At 46.4% G+C, this 20,703-nt stretch overlaps 1 protein-coding gene across 1 annotated transcript in view; it reads right to left on the bottom strand.

Moving 5' to 3' along the window:
- Positions 1–19,869, bottom strand: part of ENDOD1 (endonuclease domain containing 1) — a 37,196-nt gene extending 17,327 nt beyond the window's left edge. The window contains exon 1 of the mRNA XM_064288834.1: positions 19,539–19,869. Within this exon, the coding sequence (XP_064144904.1) occupies positions 19,539–19,838 (300 nt within the window). The 5' untranslated portion in view covers positions 19,839–19,869. The remainder of the gene's footprint in view (positions 1–19,538) is intronic.
- Positions 19,870–20,703: the final 834 nt, after the last annotated feature.

Below are 20,703 nucleotides of genomic sequence, written 5' to 3'. Positions count from 1 at the left end.
CTAGTAAGATCACCCATGGTGGACAGGTTTAAGCAGAGCTTCCAGACTAAGACTAACAAGAAAGGCCTGGAGATGTACTTCTAAAAATTAGCCAATGAAAACTCTATGGATCACAACAGAATATTGTCTGATATACTGCTGGAAGATGACCCCCTAGGTTGGGAGGCAACAATGGACTGGCATGCCAACAATAGTGAAGATGGTGCAGAATTGGCCATTTTTTGTCCTAGTGTACCTGGGGCTGCCATGAGTCAGAACCAACTTCATGGCCACTAACAACAACCAAAACAACAAAGTACTAAGTAGATGAGTACACAGGTCATCATGATGGTAGCGATGGGCAATGGGACAGAAAAGGGAATAACATCGGGAGCACATGGAAAAGAGTTGGTCTAGGATGAGGGCGGAGCCCTGGTGGCACAGTGGTTACATACTACGGCTGCTAACTAAAAGGCTGGCAGTTCGGATCCACCTGCTGCTCCTTGGAAACCCTATGGGGTAATTCTACTCTGTCCTGTAGGGTCGCTATGAGTCAGAATCAACTCAACAGCGATGTTTTTCAGGTTTTTTTTTTTTCAAGTATGAGGACAACCTCTTCTGGGAGAGCAGAGGAGGATAAGCGGAAGGTGGATTTTGTTGGTGATTTCTCAGGGAAGTGGTGGTAGGGTTCTTTGCCATGAGTGCAGAGGTGGCAGCAAGGGGGCCAGAGTGCAGGGAAAGTTGAGACAGGTCTGGAAGCCTCATAAGGTCACTGTGCCAGAGAATGCACAAGAGAGGACAGAAAGGGTGCAGAGAAGGAAGGCTGGCTGGGTGGAAGCTAGCCAGGATAAATGGATGGGCCAGCTCTCCTAGGCCAGGGTTTTGTTTTTTGTACTTGAGTAAGCCAGCTCTCCTAGGCCAGGGTTTTATTTTTGGTACTTATTTTATCCTGAGTAATGATCTGTCATCTAGGAACAGAAAGAGAGAATGACCTGGCCTGGTAAGCGCCATGGTGGGTATTTCACATGGGAGCCTTGTCACTCCAACGTTCCAGGCGCTTTCCAACAGAATGGAAGTGCCTGAACTCAGAGTCCAGGTGGGCAGGGGCTAGGGTTGCAAGTGAAGGCTAATGACGCTGCTGATGTGGAGAAACTGAACTGGTGTAGGTGAAGGTGAAGAGTAAGACTGGCTCAGGAAGTGTGGAGAGGCGGAGGAGGCAGGGAAAAAGAAGCAGTGAGTCAGCAGCTCGCAGGTAGAGGTACCAGGTATGGCCTTGCTGACGACTAGGCGGCTGGTATGAGTGGAGACACCTCTGAGGAGTCTGGGCCATGAGTGAGTGATAGTCAGGCAGGCTGATGACTGAAGACAACACGGGCTGAATCGTTCCCTGCAATGAAATTATATGTGTATCTATCTGTCTGTCCCACTTAAGTGAGGGGTCATGGCCAGGGCCTCAGGATCTCTGTGCTTCCTACAACTAGCACCAAGGCCCTGCATATGAGAGTTACCTTGTTTGACCTCTACAAGATTCTTCCGATGCACAGGGGATTCATTCCAATTTGCAAATGACAAAACAGAGGCCCAGAGAGAACTGACTGTCCTTTTAGTTCTACTTCAGGATCTGCAGCATGGAAAAGGCAGCCATAAAAAAACACAAAAACAGTTGTCATCCAGCTCATTCCGACTCATGGCGACCCTATGTGTGTCAGAGTAGAACTGTGCTCCATAGAGTTTTCAATGGCTGATTTTTTTTTTTTTTTTTTTGGGAAGTAGATCACCAGCCATAAAGAAGCATTATCAAAGTGGTTAGGAAACTTCACAGAGATCGGCCATCGGAAGGGTGGAGTTTCCTTCCCCTGGAGAATTTGAAGATAAGTACATGTCAGGGTGATTCAGACAAGATTCTGTGATGAGGAGATGATCTAGTGAGCTCCTATCTCCTCTGTGGGGACAAAGAAGCTATTTCCTTTGGGGTTTGTTCTATTTTTCAACAAGAGTTAAATAATAGATCGAGTTCAACAGTGACTGCTCCATTTTGTCTCTGCTGTGTCATCTGGGATATGTACACACATAAGAAACCCTATCTCCCTGCTGCGTATCACCAGATAGGTCGAGGACCCCTCCTTAGGAGGAATCATGAGTGCAGCTGACAACTGAACATCAGGTAATCTAATCAGAGCTGGATGGGGCTTAACGGTCCTTTGGACAGTCACGCACATCAGAAAGAACTAGAGCTGAGGTCCAGGTAAGTCCTAGGAGAACCTACTTACCACAGAAGATACCCAGCACAGGAAAGAGCTGCCTTTCAGAAAAGAAGGGGGAGGCCTGCGGGGCACGAGAGCAAGATTAAGGACCTTGGAGGAGAAGCAACCACCAGCACGTTCAGTTCGTGGGAAATGAATAAACAAAGTTCAGACCCACCCCCTGAAGGAAAAAAGCCTCCTTGCTTGGCATTTAAGATATTCTTGATTCTCTTGGGAACAGACACAGCTTTAGAAAAATTAGAAGGATGCCCCCCCTTTTTTTTTTTAAGTAAAGAGAAATGCAGAGGCTCTTATTTCCTTGGCCAGCTGTTCAGCCATAAATTGGGCTTCCCATGCTCTCCGCCTTCCTCCCAGTGAATCACATTTCCTCTGGGCTCCCAGGCCCCTCACAGACCTTCCTGCCTGTAGGCGTTGCTGTTGTTAGCCAGTCAGTCCCCAACTCATAGCCACTGCATGCACAACGGGATGGGACCAGTGTGCTCCAAAAGGTTTTCCTTGGCTGACTTCCAGAAGTAGACTGCCAGGCCTTTCTTACGTCTTAGTCTGGAAGCTTCACTGAAGCCTGCTCAGCATTATAGCAACATGTAAGCCTGCTGTCTACACTGACTGAACTGACATACGAGAGGTGGCTGCACGTGAGGGGCACTGGTCGAGAGTCAAACCCGGCGTCCCACCTGCAAGGTGAGAATTCTACCACAGAGCCACCACGGCACTCATGGTGCTGTGCACCCTGTAGGTGTGTAGCACTTGTTGGGTGGGTCATGGGGGTAGACAAACAAGTGGCCAAAGAGTTTTCTTCTCCTAAGTCAGAAGACAGTGAAACAGGAGATAATGAAAAGGTTTCCTACTTCCATTTCAGACTTCCCTTCTTGAAAATTAAAGGGGGAATTAAAAAAAAAAAAAAAAGCACCAATTCTAAATTGGCAAAAAATACAGGTGAGAGAGGCCTGAGGGAAGCCAGAGGGTGGCCTCAGGGGCAAACAAACTCCCTCAGGACTTCCCTACTCCTTCTCACACAGAAGCCCAAGTTTCAAACCCGTTTTGGAAGCTGGTTCCTTTAAGACCGGTCCCAAACTGCGGCACCTTCTCAGGTTACATCATCCTTGGTCTTCTCTGGTTTCCTTCCTCATTACTCACAGAAGCCTATTTTCCACTCCCTACTCTGCTTTCTTTTCCTAAGCAATTATTCTCAGCATTGGACTGTGTGGTACAGAATTCAGAAAAGTCAGTTAAATTGAGAAGTCACCATTTCTAATTTTTTCCACCTTTTGAGTTCAGAAAGATCAGGAATTCTCAACACTAGCTACATTTCAGAGTCACCTGGAAGCTTTAAAAAGTACCACCATTGGGTTGTCTTTATGTTAAAGAGGCAGGATTTGTGTAGGGTGTATCTTGAGTCAATCTCTTCTGAGATATAAAAGAGATTACACAAGCGAGCAGAGGAGAAATGGGGCAAGAGAGATGCCAAGACACATGGAGATCGCCAAGGAACGGGAAAGCAGAAGCTGAAGAGACAAGGACCTTCCTCCAGAGCCAACAGAGAGAGAAAGGCTTCCCCTAGAGCCGGCGCTCTAAATTCAGACTTTTAGCCTCCTAAACTGTAAGAAAATAAATTCCTGTTTGTTAAAGCCAAAAACAACAAACAAAAAAACCCACTATACTCCCCAAGTCCTCCTTACTCATACCAGACCAATTAGAATTCCTGGGGGCAGAGCAAGGCATCAGTAGGTTTTTATAGTTTCCCAGGTTACTCTAATGTGATTCTAATTGGGAACCTATGGACTAGATCCTTTTTCAATTTCCATTTATTAAGCTTTGGTGGAATTAAGCCCTTGCTTTCACAGCCACTACAGGAAATTAGTGACATCTCCTTAAATCAATAGTTCCCAAAATTCAGTTTGTATCAGAATCACACACCAGAGATTTATTCAGTAGGTCTGGGGTGGGGCTGGGAATACGCATTTTGAACTATCACTCCAAGTGAGGCTGATGCAGGTGGAACCCACTCTGAAAAACAAACTTTTATATCTTCGGATGTGCACCAACCGGGTTTAACTTATTCAGGTGGTATTCTTTGTGACAGGCATCATCCACAAATTGAAAGAGTTGTGATGGTAATTTGGAGCCTCTACCTACTGGCTCAGAAACCCTGGAAGCATAGTGGTTAAGAGCTACAGCTGCTAACCAAAAGGTCGGCAGTTCAAATCCACGTAGGTGCTCCTTGGTAAACCCTACGGAGCAGTTCTACTCTGTCCTATAGGGTTGCTATGAGTCGGAAACGACTTGATGGCAACTGTTTTTTTTTTTTACCTACTCGATCAGAGCTCTGGTGGTGTAGTGATTAAGAGCTATGGCTGCTAACCAAAAGGTCAGCAGTTCGAATCCACCAGTCACTCCCTGGAAACACTACTGGGCAGTTCTGTTCTGCCTATATGGTTGCTATGAGTCGGAATCAACTCGAGGGCAATATTTTTGTTTTTGTTACTTACTGGATCAGCTAATAGGTTGATCATATAATATGTGAAAGCATAGATTTCCAGCTTTTTCATACATGGAACGAGAAGTCTGTTTTTGCTATTTATATGCTTTTGAACAAATCACTTCTCTCTTTTAACACCTTCAATGGCATCCTATCATTTCCTGGTAAAATGATGAGCTACATACTCATAAGCGTCCTCCACTCAAATTCCTTCAATCTCTTTTCTCAAACCTTCCCTTAGAGTCAACCAAAATCCCTGACCGGCTCCAACCATGTCATTTACATACCTCTGCATCCTTCTGTACAACTGCTCATGCCCTCACTGGCTAGGGGTGTCCTCACCATCACTCTCTGCTACCAAAGTCCTACCTGGGTGCCAAGGTTGGGCTCAAACCTCACAGTTCCTGTGCTGGGTGGTCTCCTTTTGCCTCCTACACCCATTCTTCACTCTTCTCTGCCCTGATCTGTGTCCTGGGAGGCTGACTTCTAGGAATCACATCACCTGAGCCCCTGTGCCTCTGGCCTCTGACTGGAGCAGCCAATGGGAGGGCAGGAAGAGGGGAGACCGGAGTATTTATTCCCTTGCTCCCTCCCTGCTTGGTTGCCGTGGTTCTGGCTCTGGTTAAGTTTCTCTATAGCACAACTCTAACCAGGCTTTCACCCCTTACCCCATCAGGACTAGGATGGTAACAGCTTTCTGCCACTGCTAGTCCCTGGCTGCTTCATCATCCTGTTGACTCCCTTAATTTTCTGTAAATAGTTAAATTCTGTTGGTTCAACTATTTTGAGAGTTCCATGTGTTTCCTGCCGGGACTCTGGTTGGTACAGCCCCTATGAGGTCTTTCCCGAGATCCCAACTCATCTAGTCCTGGGAGATCACACCCCCTTCGGGGGCTCTGTAGCATGAATTGCATGCACGTTTGGTGCACAAAACAAGTTCTGTGGAGCGGTGAGGGTTTACTCCCACCTTGCCCAGCAGACCACCAGGTGAGCCGGCCGTTTCAGTCAGGTGCCTGCCATACTCAACTTCTGCTGCTCACTTAGCCAGGTATTTCCGATGCTATCCCTGAAAGTGCAGCATTTCTTACCACATGACCCCCGCCCACAATCTCTGTGCAAGTTAAAACCAAGGACCAGGCAATCCAACCAGCAATTAACCAGATCGCTCTCTTCAGTCTTCAACCTAAGAAACTCCGAGACCGACCACAGTTGGCGGTAAGTCTGATAGTTCCTAGATGCAGGTTAGGGTTGGCAGCCAGACTGACCAAAGGGCAAGCAGAAGAACTGGTTAAAAAAGAGCTGAGAAAGGAAGGCTGGAGAGAGACCCTGAAGCCTCTGTGAAACTTCTGGGTTCTAGAAGTTTCCCAGCTCCAGTTCCTTTGAGGACTGTATATATCTCAATCCCTATGCCTGTGGAATCTACCAGTGATGTCTTACAATAGCCCTGCCCTTCAAGCAAAATCATGAGTTTATAATTCTTGCACCAAGGTGCCTCAGGAGTATTATTCTTATGAGAATGCAGTAAGCCCCCTGAGGAAATAGGAACAAGGATCTTGTAGGCAATGGAACCTTCTAGATGCCAGGATTAAAACTTGGGACAAATGAAGAGACAAGGCCATTTTGCTCCTAGAAATCTGGGAACAGATTAAAGGGACACCCCAGGGGGGAAAGAAAAGGACCTTGTAACAAACTCTTCAACAGAGAAGAATATCATCAGACAACAGCAACACAAAGGATGGTGCAGGGGCAGCAGAATCCAGAGAGAAAGCTAAGGCCAGTCACAGGTAAGGTGGTGATGAAGCAGGGGTGTGTATGTGGGGAGAGGAGGAGGACATTTCAGCAATAAGATTAGGTCGGACCTAGGAGCATGATACCCTCACCCTGGTTGTCATTCAATACATTTAGCATGTGTAGCGTGCTTAGGCACAATGCATAGTGCCTTTTGCATACACCGTCTCACTGAGCCATCACGACTCCTCTGTGGGATCAGGACGATGTACCGGCCCTGTGCATAGATGGGGAATTGAGCTCCACGAGATTCAGTAACATTTCCAAGTTCACACAGCAGTAAATGGCAGAGCTGGACTTGACCCAAGTTTGTTTCACCTCAAAATCCTTTTTCTTAATCCCTCTATTATGCTTAGTCCTTGCCTCCTAGGATCTAATAGTCTAGTGAGTGAGAGAGGTGAGCAAACCTACTTCTTGCTCATGATCTGTCTTCCAACTAAGTAATAAGACACCTGAGGTCAGGGACTATGTCTTGGACTCCTATTTCTTAGCTTAGTCTTGAGTTCTCAATAAATGGCGTTCGATGCTGATGAAAATGACAACACTGATAAAAGTATTCAATCAGCAGCTGAATGACTGACCACTCATCTTTTGTAATGCTAAGATTCTAGGGCTGCTGACCCGGAATAAATGAAGGGACGGATGAATGGATACACAAACGACCAAGGAAACAAATAAACAGGGCGAGCTTGTTTCTGTCACTGAAGCTGCCTATAATTCCATGGTTATCTCCTAAACCCCAATTCTATGATTACATGTTGCTGTCAAGTCGATTCTTACTCACAGCAACCCAGTAAGACAGAGTAGAATTGCCCCATAGGGTTTCCAAGGAGTGACTGGTGGATTCAAAGTGCCAACCTTTTGGTTTGCAGCCATAGCTCTTAATCACTGAGCCACCAGGGCTCCCAATTCTATGATGCCCAAACCAAACCCGTTGCCATTCAGTCGATTCTGACTTATAGCAACCATACAGGACAGAGAACTGCCCCAGAGGGTTTCCTGGTAGATTCGAAACACCAGCCTTTTGGTTAGCAGCCATAGCTCTTAACCTCTACGCCACCAGGGTTTCCAATTCTATGATAGGGAGAACAAACTTCTGATAAGTTCTTGTCTCTGACTGGCCGTGACCACATTTATTGTAGTTAGGATAACTGAGAGGAAACACACACATAAACTCAGAATAGTCTTCCTAATTCCTTAGCTTCTTCCTTCTTATCAGCACCCTGAGGTACTGAGCTGTGGTGGAGATGGAGGAGCAGAACGGTACCCAATATTGACAGCAGCAAAAGTAACAGCAGTAACAAGCCTGGTCAATGAACGACCTGGGCATGGAATTGCACCCTAAAAGATAGCACTGTCGACTCAATTATGAAGTAAATTTCATTTGAAAACTGGAAGAAATTATTTGCCTATTTCCACACATGATATTATAACTACACATAGCATTTCTCCAAAGCCAACAGGCAAAATTTACCCTTCATTTTAAAGACCATTATAGAAGGAGATTTGATAGTCCTTTTCCTGAGGAAGACACAAGCACTCTGCTTCCGTGAAGATTACAGCCTTAGAAACCCTATGGCACAGTTCTACTCTGCCCTATAGGGTTGCTATGAGTCGGAATTGACTGCACGGCAGTAGGTCTGGTTTGGTTTAGACCCTTTTCCATGGCATAATAACACACTATAAGGAAATGGTTCATTTGCATCGCACCTAAACCCTGGTTGAGCTATTTAAGCTTACAACCACTTACATTAAGCACAAAACAGACAAAGAACATCTGCTTCTCAGTGCTGTGTGATAAACAGTATTTCAAGTTAATAAATCTGCCCTCAGGCAAAATAATTTCTGTTTCTTTGGCTTTTTCTTCTGAGTTTTATGATTGTAGCTCTTCTTCAATTTCCTCTAAAAGTGAGGTTATATGGCAGCAGAGTTTATTAACAGAATACCAGACTAGAAATCAGGGGATCTGTCAGCTCTACCATTTACTGGCCTTACGGTTTTGGGAAGTCAGTGAGTCCCTGGGCCTCTGGCTCCTCTTCTACAAGAGGAGAATGATAATGCCTTCTTTGCTCAGAAACACAGGAAGGGGTATGAAGGTAGGATTATTTCAAGCCATCAGTGGATTATCCATTAGATTCTCTTGAAAGAAAAATGTCAGTAGATTTTGTGTTCAAAGTCCCCAGGTCTTCTATTTCTAAAGGAAAATGCTCAATGAAAAAGATTATTTATATTTACTACACATTCACCCATCAAAACATTCCCATTCTCTTACTCCAAGGGGTTGATGGTTGTTTGAAGGACTTGTTAGATGCGGTTTTACAGAATACAAAAGGATGTCAAACCCAGTTGACTAGAATAAGGGGTATGAAAATGTCCATGTGCCTCTGTGTAATGAAAATTTCTGGAATGTTATACACACACAGACACAAACTATGAAGACTGGTTATCCGTGAGAAGTGAGATCTTTTTCTTTATAGTCTTCCGAAATGCCCTGGGGAAAAGTATACATATTACTTTTATAATCATAAAGAAACAAAATAATAACAACTACCACCATAACAATAAAAAGATGAGCTGAAAATTTTAAGTCTAAATCTAGGGTTGCCCCGCCATAATAGGAATAGGATTGCAGTTTTTAAATTTCACGGCCACTATTCAATTCAGATTTGCTGAGTGCTCAGCATTCAACAACATTTATTAATCATAGGCTAGATCCAGGGTTGACAAACTACAGCCTGCAGGCTAAGTCCAGCCTACCGCCTGTTTTCATAAAGAGAGTTCCATTGGAACACAGCCATGCTCATCATTTACATATTTCCTGTGGCTGTTTTTGAGGTAAAATGACAGAGTTGAATAGTTGTGACAGAAACCCTATAACTCACAAAGCCTAAAATATTTACCACTTGGCCCTTTTCTGACTCCTGTGCTAGACAGTAAGGATTTAATAGTGAGGAACAACAGCCCTGGGCCCTGTCCTCATGGAACTCAGAGTCTAGGTGGATGACACATAATTAGTCATACAAATTAACGACAACTGGAACACGCCAGCAAAGGGAGGTGTGTTTGGTGCTACTACAGAGTATTATGGGCAGTGGACCTACTTGCGGAGTCACGGAAAGCATAAGAAACGGCAGATACAAAGGCCCTATGATGGGAGAGAAAATAAAAATTTTTTTAAAACTGAAATGAACCAAAGTGTCCGGAGCCGAAGACATGGCAAAGCGTGTGACACCAGATAAGGCTGGAAGAGGTGTGAGGGACAGACCATGGGGGATTCTGGAGACTACGATAAGGAGTTGTATCTTTATCTGAAGAGAAATGGGGAGCCCTAAAGAGTTTCAACCATCACAAGGAGTAGACTCGCCTGTGAAGGAGGCCATCTGATGTTATGATGGCTACCATGGCTCAAAATACAACAGAAACATCAAGAATGAGGAAAGAATTTTTATGGTTCACAAACTCAGCTTTCCTTTCTCCATGCTTCGTGTGTCCTAAGACGGTAGTGGATGCCCAGCCTTTCAAAAGCATAAACAATGGCCAATTCCTCACATGGTCTCTGCTCAGTCATGCATCTTAGTCAAAAGAGTAAAAGACCCAACGCAGACCAGCTTTTTCCCTTAGTTATAACTGCTAAGATAATGGTGAGCGGATGTCCGTGTCAGGAAACACTGCTATCTCCCAAACACATAGGAAAAGTGCATCTACTCAGCAGGGGTTGAATGCAGGTTACCCAAAGATAAAAACACACAAAGGTGAAGGACTGGAGCTTATTAAAGAGTCATAAAGGAAAAAGGAATTTCTGCACCTTCAAGGAGGTGGGGTGTTCTGAGTCAGAGCAAAGACCTTCTTCTGGTCCCAGAGCTGGGCTTATTGCATTTCTGGACCAGTAAATTTCAGAATGTGCTATGTTCAGCCACTTTACTTCCCTGGGGAACCAGGCAGGGTGCACAGGAACTCCAGAGCTGCCTGAGGCTGCAGGATGGATGAGTAAGTGGGTTCTCTGCCTTTGCTGGAGGTGGACTCTGGAGGGTGTGGTTTGCCTGCACCCTCCCATCCCTCCAGCAGTTCTCATCCAGTCAGGAGCCAGGCTCTCATTCTTCCAGCTCCTGCACCGCACCCAACCTACCAGCCCTGCCTCTCTGCCAGCAACAAGCTCCATGTCCCACAGATGGAAAACCCCTCCCTGAGTCCTGCTGCTCCTTCTCACTGAGACCCAGGGGACAATACCTGCTGCTGTACACAGTTAACAGTTTTTATGATCTATTCCCCCGCCCAAACCCAGTGCCTGATGGAGAACGTCTGCTTGCTCAGTGATCATAGGAAATGTTCATGACGAATTGAAACAAGGAAAGATTGCAAAGGCAGCAGTGTCTCCCTCAGCCCAACACAGCATTTAATGAGCATGTAACTGCCTTTGCTACATGCACAAAGGTGCAGCTAGAGGCCCTGAGCTGCTGACATCCGCTGGCATGTGGTTGTGATGCTGAGAATATGCCCTGCTCTAAAAATCCTGGTAAAGGGATATGTGAACTTTCAAAGGAGGAACTTCATTCAAGAGAATTAAATAGGGGATCTCCAAAAATATTCATAGGTTTGGTAATGGAGGCAGCTCCGTGTGTGTTTTGGTGTCAGACATCTAGGGCTCAAACCCCAGCTCCACCACTTACTAGCTGCAGGAATATGGGCAAGTAATTTATCTTCTTGGAGCCTCAGTATCCTCCTCTGTATAACAAGAATAACAGTACCTATTTCACATGGTTGTTCTGATGATCAAGTGAGAATACATGTGAAAAAAATGCCTAGAAAGATACCCAGCATGCTGCAAGCACTCAGTGAGCTCTAAACCAGTGCTTGAAGCTCCACTGAATTCCTGAAAGCATCTCACACTTAGCGCGTCCAAAACCCAGTTCTTGATACGGCCCCCCAAGCCAGCTTCTCCTTTTTCCAATTGTTCTGGTCAGGCCAAAATCCTTGTACGCATCTGTGACTCCTCTCTTTCTCTTACTCCAAAGACTCTTGCCTCTTTATTTAATATATTCAGAACTACACTGTCACCACCCTGCCACACATACTACCACCACCCAAGTCCAAGCCATCACCATCTCTGATCAGATCACTGAAACCATCTAACTGGTCTCTCTGCCTCTGCCCTGGACCTCATACAGCCTGTTTTCAACACAGTAGCCAAAATGATCCTATTAAAATATAAGTCAGATCATGTTAAATCTTTCTGCTCTGAATCCTGAACAACGGCTTCCCGTTTCACACAGAGAAAAAGCCAAATTTCTTACCAGTAGTCCAGAAGGCCGTAAATGATCTGCCATCCCTCTCCAATCTCATCCCCTGCTTCTCTCCTCATGTATCCTTCTCTAGCCACACTGGTCTCTCTATTCTTCATCAAATACCAGGAACATTCATGCCTCAGGGTCTTTGCACCTGCTGTTCCCTCTACCTAGAACATTCTTACCCCAATACCTGCACGGCTGGCTTGGTCGCTTCCTTCAGGTCTTTACCGAAAAGTTACCTTCTCGGTGATGTCATCCCTGGCAACCCTTTTAAAACTTCACCCTTCCCCTAATAGCTCATATCCTTTTTCTGATTTATTTTTCTCCATAGCACTTATCACTATTTAATACTCTCTCTCTTTTACTCATTTATTTTGTTTACCATTTCTATCCTCTATTGGATTTTAAGCTCCATGAGAGTGGGGATTTGTGTCTGTTTGAATCACTGCTCTATTCCCAGGGCCTGGAATAGTACCTGCCACATAGTTGTTGTTGTGTGTGGTCGAGTTGATTCCAGCTCATAGCAACCCTATAAGACAGAGTAGAACTGCCCCATAGGGTTTCCTAGGCTGTAATCTTTATGGGATCAGATCTCCAGGTCTTTTCTCCTGCAGAGTGGCTGGTAGGTTCAAACCGCCACCCTTTGGGTTAGCAACCAAGCACTTTAACCACTGCACAACCAGGGCCCCTTCTGACACATAGTACCCAGATGATACATAGTAGATACTCAGTAAATATCTGTTGAATTATCTGGCAGACAGTCTAGGGTTTTCTAAAGTATTCTGTGTCCCTGCTAACTGAAGGTCAATCAAAACTGAAGACCCGTCATCTCTAAAATAAAAATATAATTGGAAAATGTAAACGAATTCACTTTTTCAAATAATACTTTAGCCATCTGTTTGCTTTAAAAAAAATGAAATTTTCCGTTCTTACTAAAAAGAAAAACTTGATCTCTTTTGACTGAGCCATACTTCGGTCAGGCACTGGGTCAATGAAAACACGACTGGAGCACTAAATTGTGCTTCTATTCTTGGTTCAACCTATGAGTCGGTTTCTTTTTTACTTCTGCGTCCTTTCAGTGGCCAGATAGATACACCAGCATGTAACGAATTATTGCTGAGATAGTTCTATGGAACTAAAAGGGTAAGTAATCACTCAGGAGACATGATGTGTATCTTGAAGAACAACAACCAAAAAAAATTCTTGGATTAACAGTCATTTTAGGGGCAGGACCTACCAGCAAGTGAAAGGATTTCTTTTCATCCGCATAGCTGACATTTCAAAAGGAAGAGGAAATTAAAACCCTAAGAATAAAATATTTATTCCCCGAGGATAGTTCCATCCAGTGGGGATGAGCTAATAACTGAGCTACTGACAGTCTAAAGCTGGGATTTTTTCAGAATAGTGTGGTAGCAGAAAAACTGTAAGCTATCCAAGAAGTTGGTTTAATTCAATAAATTAAAAAAAATTCAGTCAGTCAATGTGGAATCTAGAGAGAAAACAGTGACATTTTAATTGAAAAGCATTATGGTAGAGTAGAAAGAGAGCTCTAAAGACTTTGGGGTTTGGTGGCCACAAGTGCCAATCCAGGCTTTGCCATCTAGCAGCTGTGTGACCTCGGGTAAGTCACTTAGCCACTCTGAGCATCTGTTTCCTAAACTGTAAAGCACAGACCACAATACCTACCTAGAAGAGTTGTTATATGGATGAGAGGAGTTCACTTGTGAAGTCCCTTGCGCTCAGTAAGGGATAAATAAATGATAGTTCCCTGCCTGGATTGTCAAAATTTAGGTCTGAATTGAACGAATAGTGTAAAGTGGTGTCACCACTGGGCTGTTTCAGGACAAAATGTCCCTGAAATATTCTGGCAATATAAGCTAAGAACCTTAACTTACTCCTGAGAATAACCTGTAAACCAAATGTAAACACTGAACTCAATGATGATGAAAAAGCCAGAAAAGGAGACAAATGCAACAAAGGACAGCATGTGTGGCTCCTGTTTGTGCTGTCTGCACCACAGCAAGGAAGAAATTGTGGGTGATTTACTTTGGAATCATCTTCCTGAGTCAGGTGCTTCCCAGCCTTACCCAGGCTCAGCACAATAGATTGGAATGCCATTGCTCACTGTGTTTGTTTGGTGACAACACGCCTTTTGGTTGCCCAAGACAGAGAGGGTAGAGGTGTATCTCTGGAACCTGTTTTTTTTGTTGTTGTTGTTATTGTTTAAAATCACCTAACTACATCCGTTCATTTGTTCAACCTTCCGTTCGCGCAGTCTCTCACCATGCATTTTCAGAGCGTCTATTATATGAATGTGACATATACCAAACACTTGAGACGATGCACAAAAGGACGTTAAAGTCTGAGGCCCGACCTCCATGGCTTACATTTTAGGAGAGGCTTGTAGGACTCATCTGTGTAGTCCAACGTTTCATTCATGTGCAGTGCGTGTGCGAACACATGTGTTTGTGTGTGTGTAAGGCCTTGATAAGGTATACACATTAATATTTACCAAGAGCTTACCATGTTCCAAGTACAGTGCTGCATGTGCTATCTGGGTTATTTGTCACCAAATAATCATTCTATGAAGTAAACACTGTTATTACCTTTAATTAACAGAGCAGGAAAATAGGGCTGGAAGAAGTTAAGGTCATATAGCTTGTAAATGGCAGAGCAGGAATCTGAACTCAAGTCTCTTAACTGGAGGTAAGGATCAGAATTGTCCTATTTGGTGAGTTCCTTACACGGTGATTGAGTGTATGACATGTTCTAGACATCTACTCTCTGACGCAATGAAAAGAGTGCTGATGTTAAAATAAAGAGTGTTTTTGATAGCTTTGAGGTGTGTAAGCAAGAATTCACTGATGGAAATTAAAGACCAAGGACTTAATCAAGATTCTAACTTGTGACAACTGTTCATGTGCCATATACTAAGATTTTAACTATATCCTCATTAGGCCCTCTGAGAAAACTACTTTTGCACTCAACCAGAGTATACTAAAATTTTAAATATGTCCTCATTGGACCCTCTAGAAAACTACTTTTCCACTCAACCAGAGTATCTCCTTCACTCCAGAGCCAGTGACACTGTGAGAAACACTTACATGGACAAATAAACATGTGCTCCACTTTTCTGACACGTATTGGGAAATAGAAATGGAGTACAAATTAAGAACGAAGGAGTGGTGGTTCAGTGGTAGAATTCTCACTTTCCATGCAGGAGACCGGGTTCGATTCCCAGCCAATGCACCTATGAGCAGCCACTACGGGTCTGTCAGGGGAGGCCTGCATGTTGCTGTGATGCTGAACAGGTTTTAGCACAGCTTCCAGACTGGCAATCTACTTCTAAAACATCAGCCAATGAAAATCCTATGGATCACAATGGTCTGATCCACAACCGACAATGGCGATACTGCAGGACCAGGCAGCATCTCATCCTATTGGTGACTCGATGACAGCTAACGACAAGAAGAAGAAATTAGAATTCCATATAAAAGATGAGAACTAAAGTCCCAAGATTGTTAATGCAATGGATTGTACTGTGAGGTCAAAGAATCGCCATGGTGTACTGAAAGAGCACTGGACTAGGAATAGACGGTCATGAGTTCAAGTCTAAACTGTATGACGTTGGGCCCATCAATTAATCTATCTGAACCACATCTCTCAATGAAGAGAATGATATATACCCCACAATATTTTTGTGAGATTAGATAATTTTAAGTTGTTACTACTGTCTATAAGGCCAGTTCCTTCCAATCTTCATGTTTATAAAATGATAGGGTCTTACATGTGAATTGACAATTTACTTCGGAAGCTCTGGTGCCTCCTCCAAAAATTCTTCCATTAAATGGAAAGGAGTTGAGGGACCAAAAGGTTTGAGGCTCCCTGCACTAAACCAGAACCCAGTTCTCAGGATTCCAGAGTCTTGACTGGAAACCCTCCAAACATCTTCCATTATGGTAAATAGGGACATGCTTTCTCATCGCTTTTCTGCCTTCATCCTATTCTCACTTGAAAGACGACCACATTACACATAAAACCCACTGGCCTCTGTTTTCTCTGCCTCTTTTTAAATATCCCATTCTGTCTCTCAGAAGGTTCCATTTAAATTTGTCCAACATGTGCAGACTGGTTCCATCACTGAAGGGCTGCTTTGCAGAGAAGGGATCCAAATCATTTGGGATAGTCCCAAAGGCCAGAGCTAGGACTGATGGGGTGGACCTGCAGGTAGGTTCCAGCTCTGCATATGGTACGTTTCTAATAGAGGCTGCTGGTCAGCTTCTGAAATGGGAAGCTCCCTGACCAGGAAAGCTCAATCAGAACATCTCAACCACTGCTGCCTGGTTGATCCTCCTAACATTTCATTATTTTATTCAACACTCACTGAGTGCTTTCTATGTGCTAGGCACGAGAAGTAAAAGACTGAGTAAGATGCACTTCTCAGCCCTCGAGGGCTCAAGTTGGGGAAAGAGATACATAAGTGGGTAAATGTAAAACAACATGGTAAGTAAAGAAATGGAGATGGACCTAGCACAGGTGGTAGATCTAATTCAGGTGGGGAGTCCTTTCTTGAAGAGGTGACACCTCAGCAGAGTCTTACGGAATGGAGTAGGGTGAAGGAAGTGAAGGGCAAGATGAGGCATTCAGGGCAAAGGGAATCAGAATGCTTAAGGAAACTGATGTGACAAACAGTATGGTTTATGAGAGGAGCTGCAGACAGTTGGATAATACTAGAACATAAAACGTGTGAGGGCAAGGAGAGGTGAGAAACAGGGCTGGAGCTGGAGACAGGAGCCACACCATGGGGGACCTTGTAAACTGCACTCTGTGGTTTGAACTTTGTCCTGTCAGTGCTGGGCAGCCACAAGAGTGACTCAGTTTCTATGGTCTTTGATTTAGGAGTTTTTTTCAAAGAGGAACTTCATGAAAGTCACAAAGCTGCTGAATTGTGCCTTGGGAGTCCCAATGTCAGTCTAGCCCTGTCTGACTCATTCCTGAAGGCAAGCACCAAAGCCTCCTTCAGTCCCCAGTCTCTTCTACCCTGTCTGCTGGGCCGCTTGGTAATGCTGACCTCATAAAAAGGTGACGTGGGCACACAGCGACTCAGCATCACAAACTGCTCTGAAGAAGCCAAAAGTACACATTGAGCCCTGAGCATCTCTCTGCAGTGGGGACCTTGGCTCTGAGGCAGGCCTCTGGAGCAGGCCACAGGGGAGTCAGGTTTGCAGCAGTGTACTTGGGACCCACCCACATCTGGCAGCTCCACCTACTGCTTCCTTCCCTCCCTTCTAATACCCTTTGGTTCCTAGCTGGTTTGACTTGAGGTTAGGGGCGACCCCCATCCTGCAGGCAGAAACACATTGCTGTGCTCAGCCACTATGATCATTCTGGCTTAGACTTCTGGCCTCCCATACTTTTCAGAACCACCGTACATCTCAACTCTCAAGCTGCCATTTGAACCTATCTCCACCCTCCTTCCCCATCCTCCCTTATGTCCTCAGCCCCATTCCTCAATACTCTACTGAGGCTCCAGCATCTCCACTGCCTGTGTGACTGGGTTCTGTCCACTCTTCTCTGCCAAATCACACCCCTCATGACTCCTTCAATACTGGCACAGATGGCACTGTCTCCTTAAACTGTCCTGATTACTCCTTCATATTTGACCCCTCCCTTCCATTATTCCCCTTCATTCTGAACACTTGACTGTAGTCTATTCACTTATATCAGCTCCTATTCACTCACATGGGCTCAGCTGTTCCAACCACTCCCCACGCACTAATCCCTGAATCTGCCACGCATTTCTCACTCGTGATGTTCCCTCTGCTTTAAATGCCCTCCTCTTGCTTGTCTTCCTGCTGCACTTGGCCTCATCCTTCCAGGCACAGCACAAATACCCTAACCCTACCTGAAAGATGGATAAATCTAGCAGGACTTTGTTTACCTTTATTAAATTATGTTTTTTGCTTATAACAGCTGGTACTTACGTGCCAGACACGTCTCCGACAGCATTACATACAGTACCTCATTTTATCCTCACAACCATCCTATGATGCATCTCCAAGTTAACCTGTCCAGATTTACAGCTAGTGTTCGGAGGCACTGGGATTTGAACCCACTGGGATTTGAACCCAGGCAGCCTCATTCTAAACAGATGCTATGTCACCTCTCTGTACCACAAGCTCTACCAGCAGACTCTTGAGTTCAGGAGCTACACTCAATTCTCCCAGTATCACAAGTGCCTGGCACACAGTAGGTAATTACTAATTGTGTTCTGAATTTAACTGAAAGTCGTTTAGCATGTATTTCCTTGTCCTTCTCATGTGTATGTTCTGTCTCCCCAAGGAGTCTCTGAGATCCTCAAGGAGAAAGGAGCAGGCCATCTATTTTCTTCACAGCCCCATCATCACAGTGAATAAGGAGCTGGGGAATACACTGAGAGCCCTAGGGGTGCAGTTGGGGACAAACTAATTTTAGATTAAACTCTGTCTTAAATTTCTGTAATTTACAAAGGTATGATCTCATACCTGAGCTCATCGGTCCTAACATCAACAAGTTAGGCAGGGGAAATGGATGTGGAGAAGTTAAGGAAACTGAAGGGTGGATTGCTTGAGACCTAGCCAAGATCTCAGAGCTAGCAGTGTCTGAAAGCGATTAGAACCCCCTAGTCTACAGTTTACCCAAGTGGTCGGGGCCGGCTGTGGCCATCAGGAGTGGGCGATGCTGGGCGTGTCGGCTCCTCCCCCAGCTAGGGTGGTTTGGCTGCAGGGCCAGGGGTCCCTCCTTGATGAGAGGCGGAGAGCCGGCAAAAAAAAGGGAGCTTACTTGGCTGGGCGTTCTAGAGAGGAGCCTGGCCTTGTGGACGTGGGGAAAGATGCTGGCAGGCTCAGCAGGGCCTCTGGGTGCCTGATGAGTATTTGGTCACTGTCACCATACAGGACAGAACACCAGGGAGGGGACATGATTTCCAGGTGGTCTGATAATACAGGTATGAAGAGTCAGGAAAATCTGGTTTGTCTTTCCCATCAGACGGAGGTTGTCAATGTTTCCTTACCATTTGTAACTATTTCACTGCATTAAAAAAAACTCTATACCTTTATTTTATTGCCCTCACTCATATTTACTAGATGTTCTTTTCATACGCGGAAGGGAAGGATTTTCACGTTCGGATGGACTCTGCAGAAGGGAAGTGAACGTACAGACAAAAGATCTGCCGCATCTTACCAGCTGGGTGATCCTCTGCCACCCTCTTCTTCACGCCCCCCCCCAACCCTAGCCAAGATCTCCTCCTGTGTAAAATGGGAATAAAAATGCCCACCCCCGCCCCAAAAGTTGTGGCAATGACCTGCGCCACGCCTGTGAGCGCCCAGCCTCCTCTTTCTACGGATGGGAATCGTCTCCTGGGTTTCTGTCTCACGCTCCTCACTACCCAGGAAACGAACGAGACACTGCAGATGACTGCGCTGAAATGTAGGGAGAACCACCCATACAGGAACCTCCCACCCCGGGGCTCAAGCGAAGGCCCGCAGAGGGCAAGTTCTGGCTTTGACAGGAGGTGAGGAAGGCGCTATCTCCTGCTCCGCGGTGGGGTGGTTCCGAAACCGCGGGCTCCTGACCCAAGGCACCGAAGGCGTGCGGGCTGCCTTTGCCGGTCCAGCTCTCGGGGTGGATGCAACGCTTTCCTAGGAGCAAAGGCCAGCGGCCCAAACCCCGCAGCTGGCAGGGCTCCGGGACCACCGCGCTTACCTGCGGCTCCACCAGCCAGCGCTGCTCGGCGCCACCGGCTCCCGGTCGCGCCGCGCGGAAAGCAGAGTACACGGGGATGCGGTCCCGGGTGCTGTAGAGCGTGGCGAAGCGCTCCGCGCCCTCGGAGCGCTGACAGATCTTCACGTGGGAATCGGCCGCCAGGCCCGCCGGAGGGGTCTCGGCGTAGAAGAACTTGTTACATTCGCCAAAGCCGGCCTCCTCCTCGCCCACGATCCGGCCTTCCAGCAGTCCGGCCAGGGCAACCAGGCTGCCCAGCGCGAGCAAGCGCGCGGTGCCCATGGCTGCCTCTCCGAGCGCCGCGGGGCCGAGCGGCTGGGCGGCCGCGGCGCGGGCTCTGTGGGCTGGGCGGGGAGCGCGCGAGGCCGCCGAGCCGGGAGGGGAGGGGAAGTGGAGCTCAGGCGCGGCACCGCGCGGCACCGCGAGGGCTCGGCTGGGCCGCCTGGGCGGTGGGGGCGGGTCGTCGGCTCGAGGCCGCGCCTCCGTCCCTCCCTCCCTGAAGATGGCTGCAGAGGCCCCAGGCTAGGGTTTGGGGATGCAGGCAACGTCCTCGGAGCTGTACTCTGGCCAGGAGACTTCAGCCACCTGCCGCTGCGGCGTCTCTTCTCTGCAGTCGGCGGGGACGCGCGCGTCACCTAATAGAAGTTCGGGGCGGAGCCGGCCGAGTCCGAGTGGCTGAAAAGGCGTGCGGGCCCAGAAGCCTCCCAGACTAGCGCGCCCCAAGAGCCCTCAAGAGAGCAGAGGGACGGCGGGAGATGCTCGCGGAGCCGTGGCTCTTTGGAGCGGGCGGTCCCAGACGGGCTCTGAAAGCTGATGAAGATTATTTTCCATGTGCCCGCTTCAACGCAGGACTGCCCACTCGCTTTTAAGACTTTGATGCTGTTTTGGCAGGTCAAGCCCCGAGGCCCAAGCAAAAAATCCTGTTGTAGGAAGTTCCTAAGTGTCTTCGTTATCTAGCGCTGCTGTGGCAAAAAATTCCACAAGTGGACGGCTTTAACGAACAGAAATTGACTTTCTCACGGTTTAACCCAGTGCCGTCGAGTCGATTCCGACTCATAGCGGAGGCTAGAAATCTGAAATCAGAGCGCCGGCTCTAGGGGAAGGCTTTCTCTGCTCTGGCCTCTGGAGGAAGGTCCTTGTCTCTTCA

This window comes from Loxodonta africana, chromosome 7 (genome assembly GCF_030014295.1).
Source record: "Loxodonta africana isolate mLoxAfr1 chromosome 7, mLoxAfr1.hap2, whole genome shotgun sequence".
Classification (NCBI taxonomy): domain Eukaryota; kingdom Metazoa; phylum Chordata; class Mammalia; order Proboscidea; family Elephantidae; genus Loxodonta; species Loxodonta africana.
Note: the sequence above shows the minus strand (reverse complement) of the source record. Positions and strands in the feature narration are given on the sequence as shown.